Source organism: Ochlerotatus camptorhynchus, unplaced genomic scaffold (genome assembly GCF_037179485.1).
Source record: "Ochlerotatus camptorhynchus isolate MF236.1 unplaced genomic scaffold, CSIRO-AGI_Acam_v1.1 ptg000434l, whole genome shotgun sequence".
NCBI classification, from domain to species: domain Eukaryota; kingdom Metazoa; phylum Arthropoda; class Insecta; order Diptera; family Culicidae; genus Ochlerotatus; species Ochlerotatus camptorhynchus.
The window spans coordinates 9,329,692-9,346,964 of NW_027040920.1; the positions used below are offsets into that span (position 1 = coordinate 9,329,692).

Below are 17,273 nucleotides of genomic sequence, written 5' to 3' on the forward strand. Positions count from 1 at the left end.
AACTAGGTGTGCAATTTGTGGTTGCTAAGTGTACGTTGGAAAATGTGAGCGGGAACGACGAGAAATGCTTACTTTGCATTGCAAGAGCGAGGATTGTTTCCACTGGACAAGATCCCGAGACATGTCACTTAAGCCCAATTAACTGTTATCAGAAGAGCTCTGGGAATGTTCCTCAAGTGTGATGGATTTGTCTCTCAAAACACCTGTATAAGGCTGGAGCTGACCAATCTCCGGAATCAAGTTCGGCTCCAGTTTCCGCTCGATCTACCTCTCAAACAACGATGCCGAAAATTGTTGACATCGTCAAGCCAATGTCGGTGCAAAAAAGCAGGCTTTTCGTCACACAACTGTTGAAAATGATATGTAAGGAATACCACCCGTTTTCAACAGTCGAAGATGATGAGTTTCGTAAATTTGTGAAAATGTTGTGCCCATTATACACGTTGCCAAGCAGAAAGACGTTAACAAGCAGCTTACTCCCAACCGTTTACGATGAACTATTGGCTAAAGTTATGAAAGATCTGTCGGCTGTTTGTCTAACTTGCGATGGATGGACCACCTCAAACAATGTCGAATTACCGCTCATTTTTTTGGTCAGAATTCACGGCTCCAATCTTACTTGTTGGAGTGTTCCAAGTTCAGTGATAGACATACTGGAGAAAACATTTCTGTTTGGATCACGAATGTCTTGAAAGAGTTTTCAATTCAGAACAAAATTATTGCTTTGGTTACTGATAATGCCCGCTAATATGAAGACAGCTGCATCAACATTGAACATTATTCATCTGTCATGTTTTGCTCACTCCCTCAATTTGATTGTTCAACGCAGCATTGTAAACTCCATCCAGCTGGTGGTAGATAAATGCAAGTCCATCGTACAGTATTTCAAAAAAGCAGTTCTGCGCAGGCTAAGCTTCACGAGATGCAAGGAAAACTTAGCATGAAAGAGCTGAAACTAAAGCAAGACGTTGCCACTAGATGGAATTCCACTTACGATATGTTGCAACGGCTTCTTATTAACAAAGAAGCTGTTGTATCAACCTTGGCATTGCTGGAATCGAAGCTTCGTTTGGAAACACGTGAGTGGGATTTATTTGAAAGAGCTGTCAAGATTTTGGAGCTTTTTTACGCCGTTACGGAGGAAATTTCAGCTGAGAAAAAATGTTTCACTGTCGAAAACTGCAGTCCTAGTCCGAATCATGAGCCAACAAGTAAAACAAAATTTGGAACAAGAGTCATCATCACCAGCGATAGTGCGGAAGTTGGGACAGGAACTTCTTGATGGATTAGCCAAGCGGTTTGGTGGCAGGGAAACCAACGAGTAGGTGGGCCTGGCAGTTTTATTGGACCCCAGATTCAAGAAGCAAGGATTCAGCGAAGATTCGAACTATAATGAGGCGTATCAATCATTAATTGAGAAGATTGGACAAGCTGATCCTGGCAATTCAGATCAGCAGCACGTGCATATTGAAGGATACAACGAGAAACTATGTCGATCCATAGTTTAGGAGGAATTTGATACAAAAGTCAATGAATTACAAAGCACCAAGGATCCGTCTGCATCGGCAATCGCCGAAATCGACAAATATTTGGCAGAACCCTACCTTGCCAGAACCAAGGATCCCCTGGAGTGGTGGGAGGCAAGAAAATTGCTTTATCCAAGGCTGTATGGTGTAATGCAAGAGCGGCTTTGTATTCCGGCGACGTCTGTTCCTTGCGAACGAATTTTCTCAAAAGCTGGACGGATTTGTTCCGACAGAAGAAGCCGCTTTTCTCCGAAGAACATTTCCAAAATTTTGTTCATCAACCATAATTACTAACGGATGCGTTTGTAGATGCGAATTATTAGAGAAATAATAAATGAATAATTGATGACAATAAGTTGTACATGAATTTTCTGTGCTCAAGGTAGAATCTCCGAATAAATTTAAAATGCACTAGGTGTAAGTGATCCGATGATCTGATCAACTGATCCGGATCACCTTTGTGAATGATCTGGTTCTGAACCGTTCACCTAATTGATCCGGTTTGCCCATCTCTATGACGAACCGAATTTTTAGCGATGAAAGCGCATCTGTGGCCAAAAAGGCTACCAATGTATATGTTTATCTTCACGAGGGGTAAGCCAAATGAAAATTTGTGTAATATATAAATGTATGTATTTCCGCATATTATTTAATTTTATAACAACAGTGACACGTCAGACAAATTTTCATGTAATTTTCAAAAAAAAATTATTTATGAAAATAATTTCTCATTAATTGTTGTAATAAGTGCTATACTCGTGCCCCTCGATTGTAACTGAACGGTTGTTGCAATGTATGGAAAAGGCATGAATGATCATATGCCAGGCACCCTAGGCACCCCCATTAGCTACGCCAATGCCAAACTCCAGTTAACCTCCGGAATATGGAGACCTCCGTAAACTCGCAGAACACCATAAAAAAAACTCATAGGGTCTTATCGTCTTCAAAGTACCGGGAATATATGAAGCATCGCATGTTCCCGACGTACCAAGGGGTTCTTGGATGTCCTGAACTATAATTGGGTCCCAGGAATCCGCAGAAGATCTCGCCGCTACGAGAGTTGCCAAAATATCAAGAATTATCTAAGTACTAGGAGTTCCAAAAGCTTCTGAAGCACCGGAGCTTCGGATGGTCTTAGAGTGTCTAAAGTTCTCGCAGTTCCGGGTGTTTCTAAAGTTTTTAGTGTTCTTCTTCTTCATCGCATTTCAAGCTTATTGCTTATCGCATATTAGCTTATTGCGTGCGCTCAACTTAGTGTTCTAGGTGCACTTCGACAGCTATTGATTAAGAGCTTTCGATGCCTGTGCCATTTTTGCATTAGTATAATTGTGTGGCAAGTACAATCAAACTCTATGCTCAGAGTATAGCAGCTACTGTAGCTATACAGATTTCTCGCAGATCCAGGTCTTTTTAAAGTGTTTGGTGTTCCGAGGGTTAGGAATACTAATAACATTTTTTAATACCTTCACAGAGCCGGGTAATTCTCCAAGCACCGGAAGTTTAGGGAGTTCACCATGTTCCCGAATTGCCGTGGTTTCTCGGAGTTCCTGAAACACCTTTTGATGACAGGAGTTTGGGAAGTTCTCATAGCTCCGAGAAATGCCGGAAGTATCAAGAGTTCTTGAAGTTCTTGAAGTATCACACATTCGGAAGTTTCTAGTGCTTCAAAAATTTTCGCAGATTTTTCTGAAATTGTTGATATTCCAAGAACTATAGAAATTTCTAGAATTGTCATTGATTTTGAAGATTTTATAGTTTTTAGAGTTCTGAATCATGGTGACTAGCAAATCCCGATTAGTAATTTCCCGGTTTTCCCCGGAATTTACACAGTTGTACAGTCGGGAATCCTTATTCCCGGATGGCTTTTTGCCTGTATTCCTAGATGATTGAGCATCGGAAGTAATAATGCTGACCACATATACAGGGCTGGTAGGGCTGATGCGATATAATAGTAGTGACTTTAGTGACTAAAATTACGGAAATAGTGACCAAATAGTGACTTGTAAATACTAATTAAGGTAACTTAGAAATTCAAATACGGTTTGATATTGAAATAAACTTGTTATGTCATGGAACTTAAAATAAAATTACATAAATTCCTCTAATTTAATCGAATCTCACAACGGAATCTCCTGTGAAGAGCATTTGAAGTGATTTGAATAATTTACTTTTGCTTACGTTATACATGATGACTAGCAGATAGTAATTACCATTATTTTATGATCTTGTATTTTACTCTGCGTTCGAAATCCTTAAAATTTTGATATATCTAGCTAGATAATTTTGATAATTCACTAAGAACTTTTCACAGAATTTTTCCAGAATGATTTCAAGAACTTTTTTAGAATAATTCCCCTTCTGTTAAACATGAACAAAAATAATACTGCAATTCTTTGCAGAACAATCAACAAAATTCTTGGAAATAGATTATTTTCGTAGTTGGGACTGCTTAACATCAAATATCAGAATAAAAGTGGACATTTTGTACGATAGATGAGGAGATGAAAATAAAGAGTTGATAGTACCGTTACTGTACGGCAGTGTGAAATTTTTATATAGAAAGTAGAAAACGAACAAACGACAATTTTGAGGAAGGTACGAATCGGGTAGAGCATCTCCTTTACCAAGCTCATCCGTTAATGGTGAGGGGTGTTTCCTCCTGCCACCACTGGCAAAAGGGATGATCACCGATTTGCTCATGTACCTCCGATGTGCGGAAACAGTTCTATCGATTGTTTCACGCTCTAGTCGCCATCTGACGTAAACAACTAACCGATTCGTACCTTCCTCAAAATTGTCCTTTGCTCGCTTTCTACTTTGTACATAAAATTTTCACACTGCCTTACTATAACGGAACTATCAACTCTATAATTTAATCTCCACTCCAGCTCTATCGTATAAAATCTCCACTTTAAGTCTGATATTTGACGTTAAGCATCTTCGACTATATAAATCATTAAATTCACGCATGAAGTAATAGCACATGATTAGTTAAAGTAGATCATTTTCGATTTTCTATTGTTTCTTCTAGGAACTCCCTGAAGGCTGCTTCCATAAATCCATTTTAAATTTATTTGAATTCTATTCTTCTTAGAATTTTCATGCAATTAACCTAAGAAATTTCATAAATTTCTGCTAAGAATAATCTTGCCCTTCTCCACTGCATTCAATTGGAAATTCAATTCGTATTCTCCTTAGAATTCCCATAGTATTTCATCAGAATCCATCACAGAATAACTTTGAAACCCTTCTAAGAATTCCTTTGAGATTGAACCTTCAACATTCGATTCCATTGGAATTCTAGGAATTTATTTCGAACTCTTTAGAATTTTTTTGGAATTTCAGAACTAATTTTGAATTGAGGGGGTTAGAAGGAAAGGGGTGTAAGTGACATTGATCGATTCTCTTCATCGACTTTCTCTACCGTTAATAATTCCTAGATTCGTATGCCATTCTGGATGCTAGATGAGAACCTCCTTTATCAAACTATGTGGCAGCAATAGCGCAAAATCTGTTTATAAAGCTGTGACTATCAAAAGAGAAAGTCGATGAAGCGGATCGATCAAAGTCACTTACACGCCTTTCCTTCTAACCTCATCAATTCTTATTAGAATTTGACCTCAAATCCTCATCCAATCATCATAGAATTCTTCTCAGAACTCTCGTTAAATGCACTCTCAATTATATTGGAATTATTTCCACAATTTGCCTCTCTAATAATTTAAACAATAATCAAAAACGACGCCAAGTTTAACTATATAGGAAAACCTAGCTTAAGATTTTAGCAGAGAAGAAGAAATCGGTCCTCAGAGTACTTAATTTTACAGACGTAGCCTGTACTTTGGTATTCTTCTCTGATATATTTTGGTGTCATCACTAGAATCCTTTAAAATTCTCTTACAATTTACTTGAATTTTTAAAAGTTCTTAATCATTCTTGAAAGACTTTTGAAAATCTATCACAGACAAATACCTTTTGCAAGTTTCTCAGGTTTACAATTTATTTTCTGGGAAATTCTTTATCCGATATTTAATCGAAATTGAAGGCATTTCCCAATAGTTTTCCTGGTGTTCTAAAGTTTTGCGGTTCACTGGTCACCCTGGTTAAAATTTTAAATTTTTTTAACAGATATGTATATTTTGTTAAAACTACTGTAGACTTTCTTATTACCAAGTACTCAATTTGAACATTTTATTGATATTTTAAAATTTCACTCTTAAAAGTGACTTTAGTTACTATTTTTAGAGAAATAGTGACTTTAGTGACTTTTTGGTGTAAAAAGTGACTTTAAAGTGACTGGCTTCAAAATAGTGACTAAGTCACTAAAAAGTGACCTGCTACCAGCCCTGCATATAGTATCCATATTAGCAATCTAAAATTCCAAGAATCCGAAAAAAATACGGAAAAAAACATCCGTAACAAGCATGAAACCAAATGCGATTGATCCAAATGAGTCATTACTAATATAGCAGGGGGTCTTAAATTTGCTTCTGCGTTCGAAATCATCAATTTTTTTTAATGAAAATTCGCTCAAAGCATCACATGATCTTATTTGATTGTTCTCAAGCATTTCCTTTAAAATGATTTCCCTTTACAGAGTTCTTATCAGAATTCTTCTAAAATGAATTTGAGACTTTTTTCTGGGCGTCACTTGAAAATTTCTTTATCTTCTTCAGTCCCAAAATTATCTGCAGAACGCTCCAAGAAATGCATGAAATTCATTCTTAGATAATTTCTTTGTTACTTTTCCTAAGAATTCACTGAAGCTAGATTTTTTTTATTCGCTAAAATTCCCCTTTACTTCCTTAATTTTTATTTAATTAACCTCAGAATTATCTCGGAGTTCTCGTCTAAATTCTTCTGAAAATTTTCATGGAATTCTGTTTAAAGTAATCTATAAATCTTTTCGAGGTGCCCTTGAAATTATGATCGGAATTTCCTTAAAACTCTTTGCACAATTCCTTTGGAATTGTACCCTTAAAAATTCTATTCCTTTGGTATTTTTCGCGGATACGGGAATCCTCTTCACAATCGCCATGGATTTTTCTACAGAACTACTTAAAATTACTCTGAGCTTATACAATTGACTAGGGAGTTTTGGTCAAAACTCTTTTAGAGTTCATCGCATCCCTAGGACATTTTCTATGAAATTCCTTGGAGCTGTCTCTAGAATTGATTCTTCTTCTTCTTCTTGGAATTTCAAGCTTTTTGCGTATCATGTGCTCGCAACTTAGTGTTCCATTTAGGAACTGAAGAACATCATACAAATAAAATGGACGTCAAAATGTCGTAACATGGGTGACTTTTAAGAGACTACCTGGTAGCGACTAGCAGTGATGCAGTGAAGAACAACGAGTTCACAAATAGGCACGTAAATTGGACAGAAAGGTGAAGAAACAGCGAAAGTTGGTGAGTTCGTTATAAATGTTTAATTTTTTTTATAGCTCATATATAAACACAAAACGATTCTGGGATTGAGAGGGACCATCAGGGCACCCATCAGAGGATTGAAGCAATTTGGATGGGGAGAGTGGGAATGCCAACTTTCTGTTGATAACATTTCGTGAATAAAGGGTGGGCTCTTCTCACCACTCATTGGGATATCTTCCTGTTTGGGGGTCTTTTTGATCAATTGTGCGAAAATGTTGCTGGAAGGAGATTCTTTGCTATCCCGTCCCGTATACAGAGGTTATTAAGCTTGATCAAGACAAACAGAGAAGAGAGCCCACTAGTATCGGACTTAGTTTCCGTGCTACAATGGGAGGTATACCATGCTATTTCGGAGGTAAACAGTGGTGAAAAAATGTTAAAAGGGGTACACGACATTAGGCATACGGACGTTAGATATACGGACGTTAGGCATACGTACGATAGACATAATGGACGTTAGGCATAATCTACCCGATGAATTCCAGAAGGATGATAATGGATGATTGTTGACTTCGGTGACAATAAGGAAAGAGCCTTAATTTTTGGAACTCATGAAAATTTGCGACGTCTTGGACAGGCAAAGTATTAGGTTACACAGATGGTACGTTTGCCACAGTTCCTTGTTTGTTTCGGCAACTCGTCACTATTCATGGAACTATCGCTCCCTTACATCAGCAGACGGTTCCTCTAGTTTTCATTTTGTTGACAACAAAAACAGAATCGTTGTATCGAAAAGTATGGCAGGAAATTCTGGAAGCAGCAGGTATGTTTTTTTGTTATTGAATGAAATACTACAGAATTCACCATTCTTCATTTCATGAGCTGTTCTTTGGCATCATATTTTATTCAACCCTAGCTGTTTTTTTTTTTTTTTTGTTATTGAATGAAAAATTTCAGAATTCACTATTCTTTATTTCATGAGCTGTTCTTTGAGGCAAACCTTTTCTTCTTTGAAAATTGCAATATGTGTGTAAGAATATATTACAACAAATGTGTAATTTTTTCTTTATTTCTAGATGCGATTGATTTCAAGATATAGTTCAAAACTATGCTGAGTTTTCATTGCCAGATTACTTAACCGCTATCGCTACAAATCTAGGATCTAAGTAAATATGTAACTACGTCACTTATGATACGATAAATAATGGATTCCAAACTGTGTTTATTAAATAAACTATGTTTGTTTAACTTGTATCATTTTTTTATTCAACGCTTAGCCTAATTTAAGCATTGTTTACCATGTTCGAAACAGGTTGCACAGAGATGCACAGCAGCAAGGTATTTTATGCCTAATGTCCATTATGCTTAATGACTTTATGCCTAACGTCCATTATGCCTAACGTCCGTATGCCTAACGTCCGTATGCCTAACGTCCGTATGCCTAACGTCCGTATGCCTAACGTCCGTATGCCTAACGTCCGTATGCCTAATGTATTTATGCATAATGGGGTACACTCGTTAAAAAGTGACCTGCCACCAGCCCTGGGAATTTTCTTTAGTTTAGAGTTCTTTTAGTTTTGGAAATTTCTTAAACAAGTAAAAAACACTGTACCTTCTTAACCAACGAAAAATATACACCGGCTCCTGAGCATAGAGTTTCGTGACTGTATCTCTTAAATATAGATAGCTAACTAACTTTCGTGACGGTGTGACCTTCGACAGTAGCAGCCACTATCCAATGTGAAATAATAAGAACCCAAAGCTGCGCATTCCCACACTAACCGGAAATTTTGCCAAAGACAAAAGCAGCACATATTACTAGTAGGAGTCTAATGTACACTTCAATCCGACCGCTGGAAAGAGTAATAGTCAAACGATTTTGATTTAGGTTGATGTAATGATTAAATTTCCTGCAGCAAATTGGCCAAGTTTCTTGGAAAATCAAGGTCAAAAACGACAGTAACCAAGCCCCACACTATCAGAACTACCATATACAAGGATCACCTCAGCATTGAGAGGTCTTCGCAATCCATGCAAAATAAAGTACATTCAAGCACTTCATACACGTTTGAAAACATCTCCAGCCCCGTCCACAACGCATATTTGCTTACAAACACAAAACGGGTACCGTCACTCAACGGTCTCCCATCGATTGTGTGTACACATCGGCCGTAAATCCCATCGCCATCATCATCGTCATCCAACCGACACCCGATTTCAAGCATCCAAAGTCAGCACCGGGGTTGGACAAAAAATATAAAACAAGCATTTCCCGGGTTTCTCCTTGAGGAGAAGCCACAGGCGAATATCACCGCCGAGAAGAATAAGTACGTAGGTAGGGTAGATACGTATATAATTACTGTACACAGCATCATCATCGTCATCACCATCATCACACAGAGGAGCGGCTGAGACGAGTGGTGATGAAGGAAAAAAAAAACTCCCGGTTAAAGTCCAGAAGAACAGCAAAACTTGTGATGCGACCGGTAGGGGTCAAGCCGAAGAAGCAGTCCGCTACGGTGGAAAGATCAACGGGACAGAAATTCAGGTCACGGTGCCCAGGCTAAATTTAAAATTCGTAAATCTACCATGGAACATTTGCTTGCCCTCTAAGCCCGAAGCCAAAGCCAAAGAAGCGAGTACTTACATTATTTGTCTGCACATCGATGATTACGTAAATCAGCAGAACAATCTCCTTCTCGTCGGAGCCAAGTGCCGCACCGTTATAGCCGCACGTCGCCACATACAGTGACACCACATGTCCCGGAACTAGCATCTTCTACCGTCGTTGCTTCGTCCCGGATTTCTGGATGCAGCTTCGAACTTTCTATCTCTCTCTCTCTCTGTCACTCTCTCAGCCGCAACGAAAAAGTAGTAGGTACTTGTAGGTATTGGGTTTTCCCCCAACAGCACACACTGCGAGCTTTTCTTTTCACTTAAATCGCACCGAAATCCACTACACAAAAATGGCCAATCTTTCTGCCTCCTCAAGTAGTCGAGGTTGCCTTTCGACACATTTACCTCCCTGCTTTACACACTTGCTCGCCTTTTTTTATTGCTACTTTGTTTAATTATGCTTTTCTTCACCGGAGACGACGCCGTGTCGGGGGAATGATGGTGATAATCACAGAATTCGTTAACTTGCTCTTACAAACTACCGAAGATTTAATTGCACTTTTGACGGTCAATCCGGGGACCCGGGGTTCGTCACTTGCCGCCGGCTGAGGTTCTTTGTGCGACGTGATTCCGCCGGAGGTCACAGGTCACCAGGCACTGGTTGTTCGTTCTTCTATTGTGTTCCCTTTGCGTGTGTGTGCAATGACCAGTTTTCGCTCGCACTCGCTTTTGTAAGTACCAATCGCCTTAAAATAATGAGTAATTGTTCATAAGTAAATACTATACGAGTGATGGATGCTGCGAATCGCGGGTGACTGGGGTGGTGGTTGCGACGACGACGACGCCGGCAGTTGTGATTTGATTATTAATCAGATTTCTCACAGCACAGCGGTGCGTTGTGGTTACTGTTGTTATTATTCTGTGAACGGAAAAAAAGAACAGAGGAAAAAAACTATGATTAGTAAAATTAATCAGATACCTATGAGACGCAGGTGCGTAAGCCCATATCCATGTATCATGCGAGGGATCGATGATGGTCAAATGGGTAGAGATTATGCAAATGTGCCCACACAAACGCATAGATTTAAAGGTACAATTAAGCAGATCCATCCGGATAGTGGAAATAATTACGATAGTATCGCGATACCAGCGGATCAGATATTAGACTGTAAGGAGAAAAGTTTAATCAAACCTAACTAAACATGACGTTAACAAATCGGATAACATGGATTATGCAAGCCACGAAGCACCAATTAGTCTTTCGCAGGCCTTAAAAATAATTCAACAAGAAGATCAGCAAAACGTTGAACATTCCGCACGCGTGCACTCAATTAGTCACGTGTGAATTGGATTCAGCATGTTGAAAGATCTCGCTAAAAGTGACACCTTTGACCAGTGTTTCGTTCGCACGGGAGGCGGACCAATCTCTTCATCGGAAGACTTTCTGCACAATTCTCGAACATTGAGCGATGAATCAATCCCCGCTTCAAACCGGAAGGAAACTAGTCCAGCTGATGAGCCTTTCGCGGTACACCTTGGTGTACGAGAAAGGCAAAAAGGTTGGTATCAGCAAATTGTGTTATATTTAGCCAAGTTTTTCTCCCTCAGGTGTGTAATTATTTTGAGAAATGTAATGAATATGTTTCTTGATATATCTTATGTTAAAACTGTATTTGCAGGGCTGGTAGTGGGTGTGTGATGTAATAGTAGTGACTTTAGTGACTAAAATTAGGAAAATAGTGACCAAATAGTGACCTTTAAACAATTAAAAAGTGACCACGGTCCAATTCTAACCTTCGTTTCCTCACTCTGCAGATCACGAATTTGTTATTAGATCGCGAAATTGAGGCACAGAGAAAAATTTCAAAGTACCGATTTTAGACAAAGTACCAATTTTTTACAATTTTAGGACGGCAATTTTTGAAGAGCTACGATATATATGAAGCGATGCATTTAACAACATGGAGAACTGCAGTCTAGATTTAAATGTATATATATCTAAGTTAGCCATGAGTATATTAATAAAAGATTCTCTAGATCCTTCTCTTCTTTGTAGTCGATATAACAAACTGGTCATCTTTTTACTTTGCTCCATTCCTCCCAAAAATAGAATCTTCTGTAACACCTCAAACTTAGAAAAAGAATCATAACTCTGGGATCTAGAAAACTTTTCTAGATCGCAGTTTAACATAAAATCTCATTATTATTGCCCAGATAGAATGATCACGGACATAAAACAAAATTGAATGCGTATAGGACTTAAAATCTCGATCGTGAAAAATGTAGATGTAGGAATGCATTTAAGAGTTCTTTAATTTTGTTTTCTAAGACTTGGACCTGTAATTTTGGTTTTGTATTACCGGAATATTAGTATAGAAAAAAACTCAATACAATTTAATGGACTTAAAAAGGAACTCAAGAACCTGTGACATGATTTATTTTTCTCGATGTTTGGACAAATACTAAAGCTACCGGGGTTGAAGATTATTCAAATTTCTGGCTTTTGAACAAATTTCGAGAGATTGAAAATTTTCCTAGACCATTTTTTTACATTAGGAAAAAATAGGAATTCAATAAGGTTCACGTGTCGCACATAAAATGCAATGACATGGTAATGAATTCCACTGGATTCATTGGACCAGTCCACATTTTATGCTGGTGAAGGTTAAGTGAAATTCAAGTAAGCTTTTCGTGATTTCATTTTATGAACAATTCTAGATAGAGCTGGAATAAGGGCGTAACAGCTTTTGTAAACAATGACTTCTCTCGATGATTTCTAGGAATTCAAGGCACGCCCACGCAAACCAACATTACCGTCGGGTAGGGGAAGTCTTACCCTACCTGATGGTGATGTTGATTAATGGGTGTTCAATAAAAAATGAGATTTTTTTCAGTCATATAGCAAGTAAAAAAAAAAATTTCAACGGATTCAGAATTTTTTATTAAAAACATGTTTATTCTTCAAAAAAAACGTCAATGAATATTGGAGAAGAGGCTCTGGTCAGCCGTACGACGCAACTTAGTCGCGATGCTCTCACAAGAGTGCTGGACGGCACTGAAATCATTCTCATATTTTATTGAACATCCGTTAGTGTGGACGCTGTTACGCCTTAATTCCAGCTCTATCTTGAATTTCTTGTCGTATTCGTAATTCAAAAATGGCGATAGAAGAAAGTGTGCTTTCGTCGTTGTTGGACAAGTTGGAATTACCAGGATTCTTCATGTTTTCAAGCGTAAGTTTTATAATTTTTATAAATCGACACTCATTTATAAATTAATAATGAAATTGCAGAATACGGGAATAGATTGTTCGAGGTGCTAAGAATCAACAATTGACGAACTATAAGGGTGCTACTATACGGTTAATGTACTTCAACTGCAAGATCATGTAAATTAGTGTTTTTTTTTTTCCTACAATGCAATCATTTAATGACTCAAATAAATCGAAATATATATCTATAGTCTATGACCAATTCACTTTATCAGTACTACAAAAACCAGTAACATTTACTTGCTAATACCCGTAACTTTTAAATGATGCCAATTTGAAAATCGTCGGAAATTTCGATAAAATTTACGTGAAAATCAATTGATTTTTATGTGAATCACTCAAATGTAATCTCCCCCTCCAAAAATACTTATTATTCATCTGAAAAGTGTGATGGAAAATATCTACGTGCCTTTTCAGTTGAATTTGACGTAACCTTTTTTTGCGGTGTGGGCTTGGACGACTTTCAAGATCTCAATGTAAAATAGCCAGAATATTAAGTGTAGAACTTTTATCGAAATCTCCGAAAATTTATGGTAGGTCTATGTCAATTTCAAGATAAAAAAAAAAAATCAAAATATTATGAAGTAATGAAATTGGGTTGTTAGCGGAATGCTAAATAAAACAGCAAAAAAGGTTATCTTCCATTTAATTCCACTTAATTAATTTTGGTATCCATGACAGATACGTATTTCGACTACAATGTGCAGTCTTCATCAGTGTCATTCCCACTAAAGCTTTAGATACCAAAATTAATTAAGTGGAATTAAATGGAAGCTGACCTTTTTTGCTGTTTTATCAAAATATTAGATTCCGTCAATACTTGTTCGCAACTCTACTTGTCAGATTTTACTCTAAGTTTTTAAAGTCAAATTCTTTACTCTCAACATTGGTCGTCAAAAAGTGACTTTAGTGACTAAATTTTAAGGAATAGTGACTTTAGTGACTTTTTGATGAAAAAAGTGACTTTTTAGTGACTGACTTGAAAATAGTGACCAAGTCACTAAAAAGTGACCTGCTACCAGCCCTGTATTTGTAAAATCGTTACAACAGTATTAGTGTTTAGCGTCAATTCATTTTACTTGGCTTTGTTTTACAGTACTCTCCATTTCTCAATGATCTTTATTTCGATATTCCTTCCTATCTGAATCGTTTCAGCAACCCTGATCCTGATTCATCAACACTTTTTGAGCACGAAGTGTTTAGAATCGTATTAATAAGCTTATAAATTGCTCTTTTGATTGTCGACTTCTTCATATTTAGGTGGTGGAAAGTTGAATCTCTCACTAAGATGTGCTCGTTCATCCGCTGCTGACGAGCAAAAGGGCCAATACTAAGTAACTAACGGATTTCCACACTACATGGCATATAAGATTGATTAAAAATTAAGTTTAAATTACTCAAACTCTAGAAAACGTAATTTACTTGTAAACTGAGTAAAATTTTCCGAGGCTCATAAATCTTTTCGAATATGACAAAAATCGACGAAAAATTTACTCATTCTAGAAGTATACACTCAAAGAATAAATCACATATCCAAAGAAAAATATTCAATAGAATTTCACAGAACTTTAATTACTGGGAATTGCACCATAAAATCACATAAACCTTATGTTCGAAAAATATTATGTGTATTCCCAATGGAAACTTAATGAACATTTTTTTCCGGGTACTAATTTCATATGTACATCGAAATGTTGCTCATAAAAGCTGAAAAACTGTCAAAAACCCTCTTCTTCTTCTTCTCCTTCCTCGCATTTCAAGCTTATTGCGTATGACATATTAGCTTTTTGCGTGCTCTCAACTTAGTGTTCTAGATGCACTTCCACAGTTATTAATTGAGAGCTTTCGATGCCTGTACCATGTTTGCATTGGTATAATTGTGTGGCAAGTCCAATCATACTTCTATGCCCAGGGAAGTCGAGAAATTTTCCAACCCGAAAAATTCCTAGACCGGAATTTTGCTAACGACGTGTTCAGTGTATCATCCAAACCATTTGTGGAATAGTTCAATAATTTGGGTTATCGTTCGGGTATGGCATATTTATTGTTAGGAGCAGCAGTTTCTTCAATTGTCCCACATTTTCATCCGTCGGTTGTTTCTCTTCTGCTCGATATGGATAATAAGATGGAGACATCCGCGGTGACGCTATCGAGTGGAAGGATCGGAAGGATACTCCAGTTGTGGGATTTGGAGGTAAGTTGATGAAATTTTCGAAGACTTTCGATCTTGCTTCTGATTTTACTAATTGATGTGTTTTGATCTTCAGCAGCCTCGTCAGCCTTTCCGAAAACGAAGGCTACCCCAGGACTGGAAGTGCTGATGCGATATAATAGTAGTGACTTTAGTGACTAAAATTACGGCAATAGTGACCAAATAGTGACTCGTTAATACTAAAAAAGTAACCATTTATATGGTATGTATCAAATTTCATAAATTCCTCAAATTTAATCGAATTTCACAACGGAATCTCCTGTGAAGAGCATTTGAAGTGATTCGAATAATTTACTTTTGCTTGCATTATACATGATGACTAGCAAATAGTAATTCCCATTTTTTATAATCTTGAATTTGATTCTGCGTTCGAAATCTTTAAAATTTTGATATATCTAGGTAGATAACGTTGATAATACGCTAAGAAGTTCTCACAGAATTTCTTCAGAATGATCTCAAGAACTTTTTTAGAATAATTCCCCTTCTATTAAACTTAGAGGCAAATAAGCTTTTACAGAAATAATATTGCATTCTTGAAATTCTTTGCAGAACAATCAACAAATTTTTTGGAAATAGATTATTTTCGTAGTTGGAAATGCTTAACATCAAATTAAAGTGGACATTTTATACGATAGATGAGGAGATGAAAGTAAAGAGTTGATAGTTCCGTTATAGTACGGCAGTGTGAAAATTGTATATAGAAAGTAGAAAGCGAACAAAGGATAATTTTGAGGAAGGTACGAATCGGATAAAGCATCTCCTTTACCAAGCTCATCCGTTAGTGATGGATGGTGAGGGGTGTTTCCCCCTGCCACCACTGGTAAAAGGGATGATCACCGATTTGCTCATGTATCTCCGGTGTGCGGAAACAGGTCTATCGATTGTTTTACACTCTATTCGCCATCTGACGTAAACAACTACCCAATTCGTACCTTCCTCAAAATTGTCCTTTACTCGCTTTCTACTTTGTATTTACAATTTTTACACTGCTAACACTGCGGAACTATCTCCACTTTAAGTCTGATATTTGACGTTAAGCATCTCCGACTATGTAAATTGTTAAATTCACGCATGAAGTAATTACCATTGATAAGTTAGAGTAGATTATTTTCGATTTTTTATTGATTCTTCTAGGAACTCCCTGAAGGCTCCTTCCATAAATTCATTTAAAATTATTTGTATTCTACTTAGAATTTCTGTGCAAGTAACCTCAGAAATTTCATAAATTTCTGCTTAGAATAATCTTGGACTTCTTCCCTGCATTAAATTGGAAATTTAATTCGTATTCTCCTTAGAATTCCCATAGTATTTCCTCAGAATTCTCAAAACAAAAATCCATCACAAACTTTGAAACTCTTCTCAGAATTCCTTTGAGATTGAACACTCAAAATTCGATTCCATTGGAATTCTTCTCGGAATTTATTTCGAACTCTTTAGAATTCTCTTGGAAGTATCTTCAGAAATCACACAGAATTCTTTTAGAACTATCCGCGGAGACCATCTTTGGAGTTCACGGGATATTCATAGTACTTTCATAATAGCTCCCTTAAGCGAAATCTCAAAATTAATTTTGAATTCTTATTAGAATTGGACCTAGAATCGTCATCTAAACATCACAGAATTCTTCTCAGAACTCTCATTAAAATGCACTCTCAATTATATTGGAATTATTTCCAAAATTGTTTCGGAGCTGAATTTTGCGCCTATAATAATTTAAACAATAATCAAAAGCGACGCTCGTATGTGTTAAGCCAAGTTTAACTATATAGGTAAACCTGGCTTAAGATTTAAGCGGAGATAAAGAAATCGGTCCTCAGAGCACTTAATTTTACATGAGACTTTCGTAGTCTGTAATTTGGTATTCTTCTCTGATAATCCCTAGAATGCTTTAAAATTCTCTAAAATTTACTGGAAAAAAAAAAAACCTGGAATTCTCACGGAATTTTATTTTTCCTGAAAATACCAGGGAGTCTTATCATTATTCAGGAAATTTAATAATTTTCTTACTAAGGATGCACTTAAAAATAATTTTATAAATCCCAAATGGATTAATCTTCAATAACAAATACCTTTTCAAAATTCAGAAGCTTAAGGGGGTATTCCCGATCTTTTTTTTCAAAAAATCAAATTTTTTTTCACGTTTTTTTGTACTTTAGACTATATACTTTCATCCCCCCAAGCCGTTTTCCGATCAGCGAATTCGGTGTCCAGGCATAGCTGACTAATGGTAAGAACCCCCAAATGGTTTTAACTAAAGTCAAAACTTTAAACGCGTTTT

At 36.9% G+C, this 17,273-nt stretch overlaps 1 protein-coding gene across 4 annotated transcripts in view; it reads right to left on the reverse strand.

Annotated features, from left to right (window-relative positions):
• fus (fusilli) overlaps positions 1–17,273 on the reverse strand; it is a 306,247-nt gene that overhangs the window by 247,392 nt on the left and 41,582 nt on the right. For all 4 annotated transcript variants that reach the window (XM_065234594.1, XM_065234595.1, XM_065234593.1 and 1 more), the window contains exon 2: positions 9,544–10,431. In XM_065234594.1, the coding sequence (XP_065090666.1) occupies positions 9,544–9,672 (129 nt within the window). In that variant the 5' untranslated portion in view covers positions 9,673–10,431. The remainder of the gene's footprint in view (positions 1–9,543; positions 10,432–17,273) is intronic.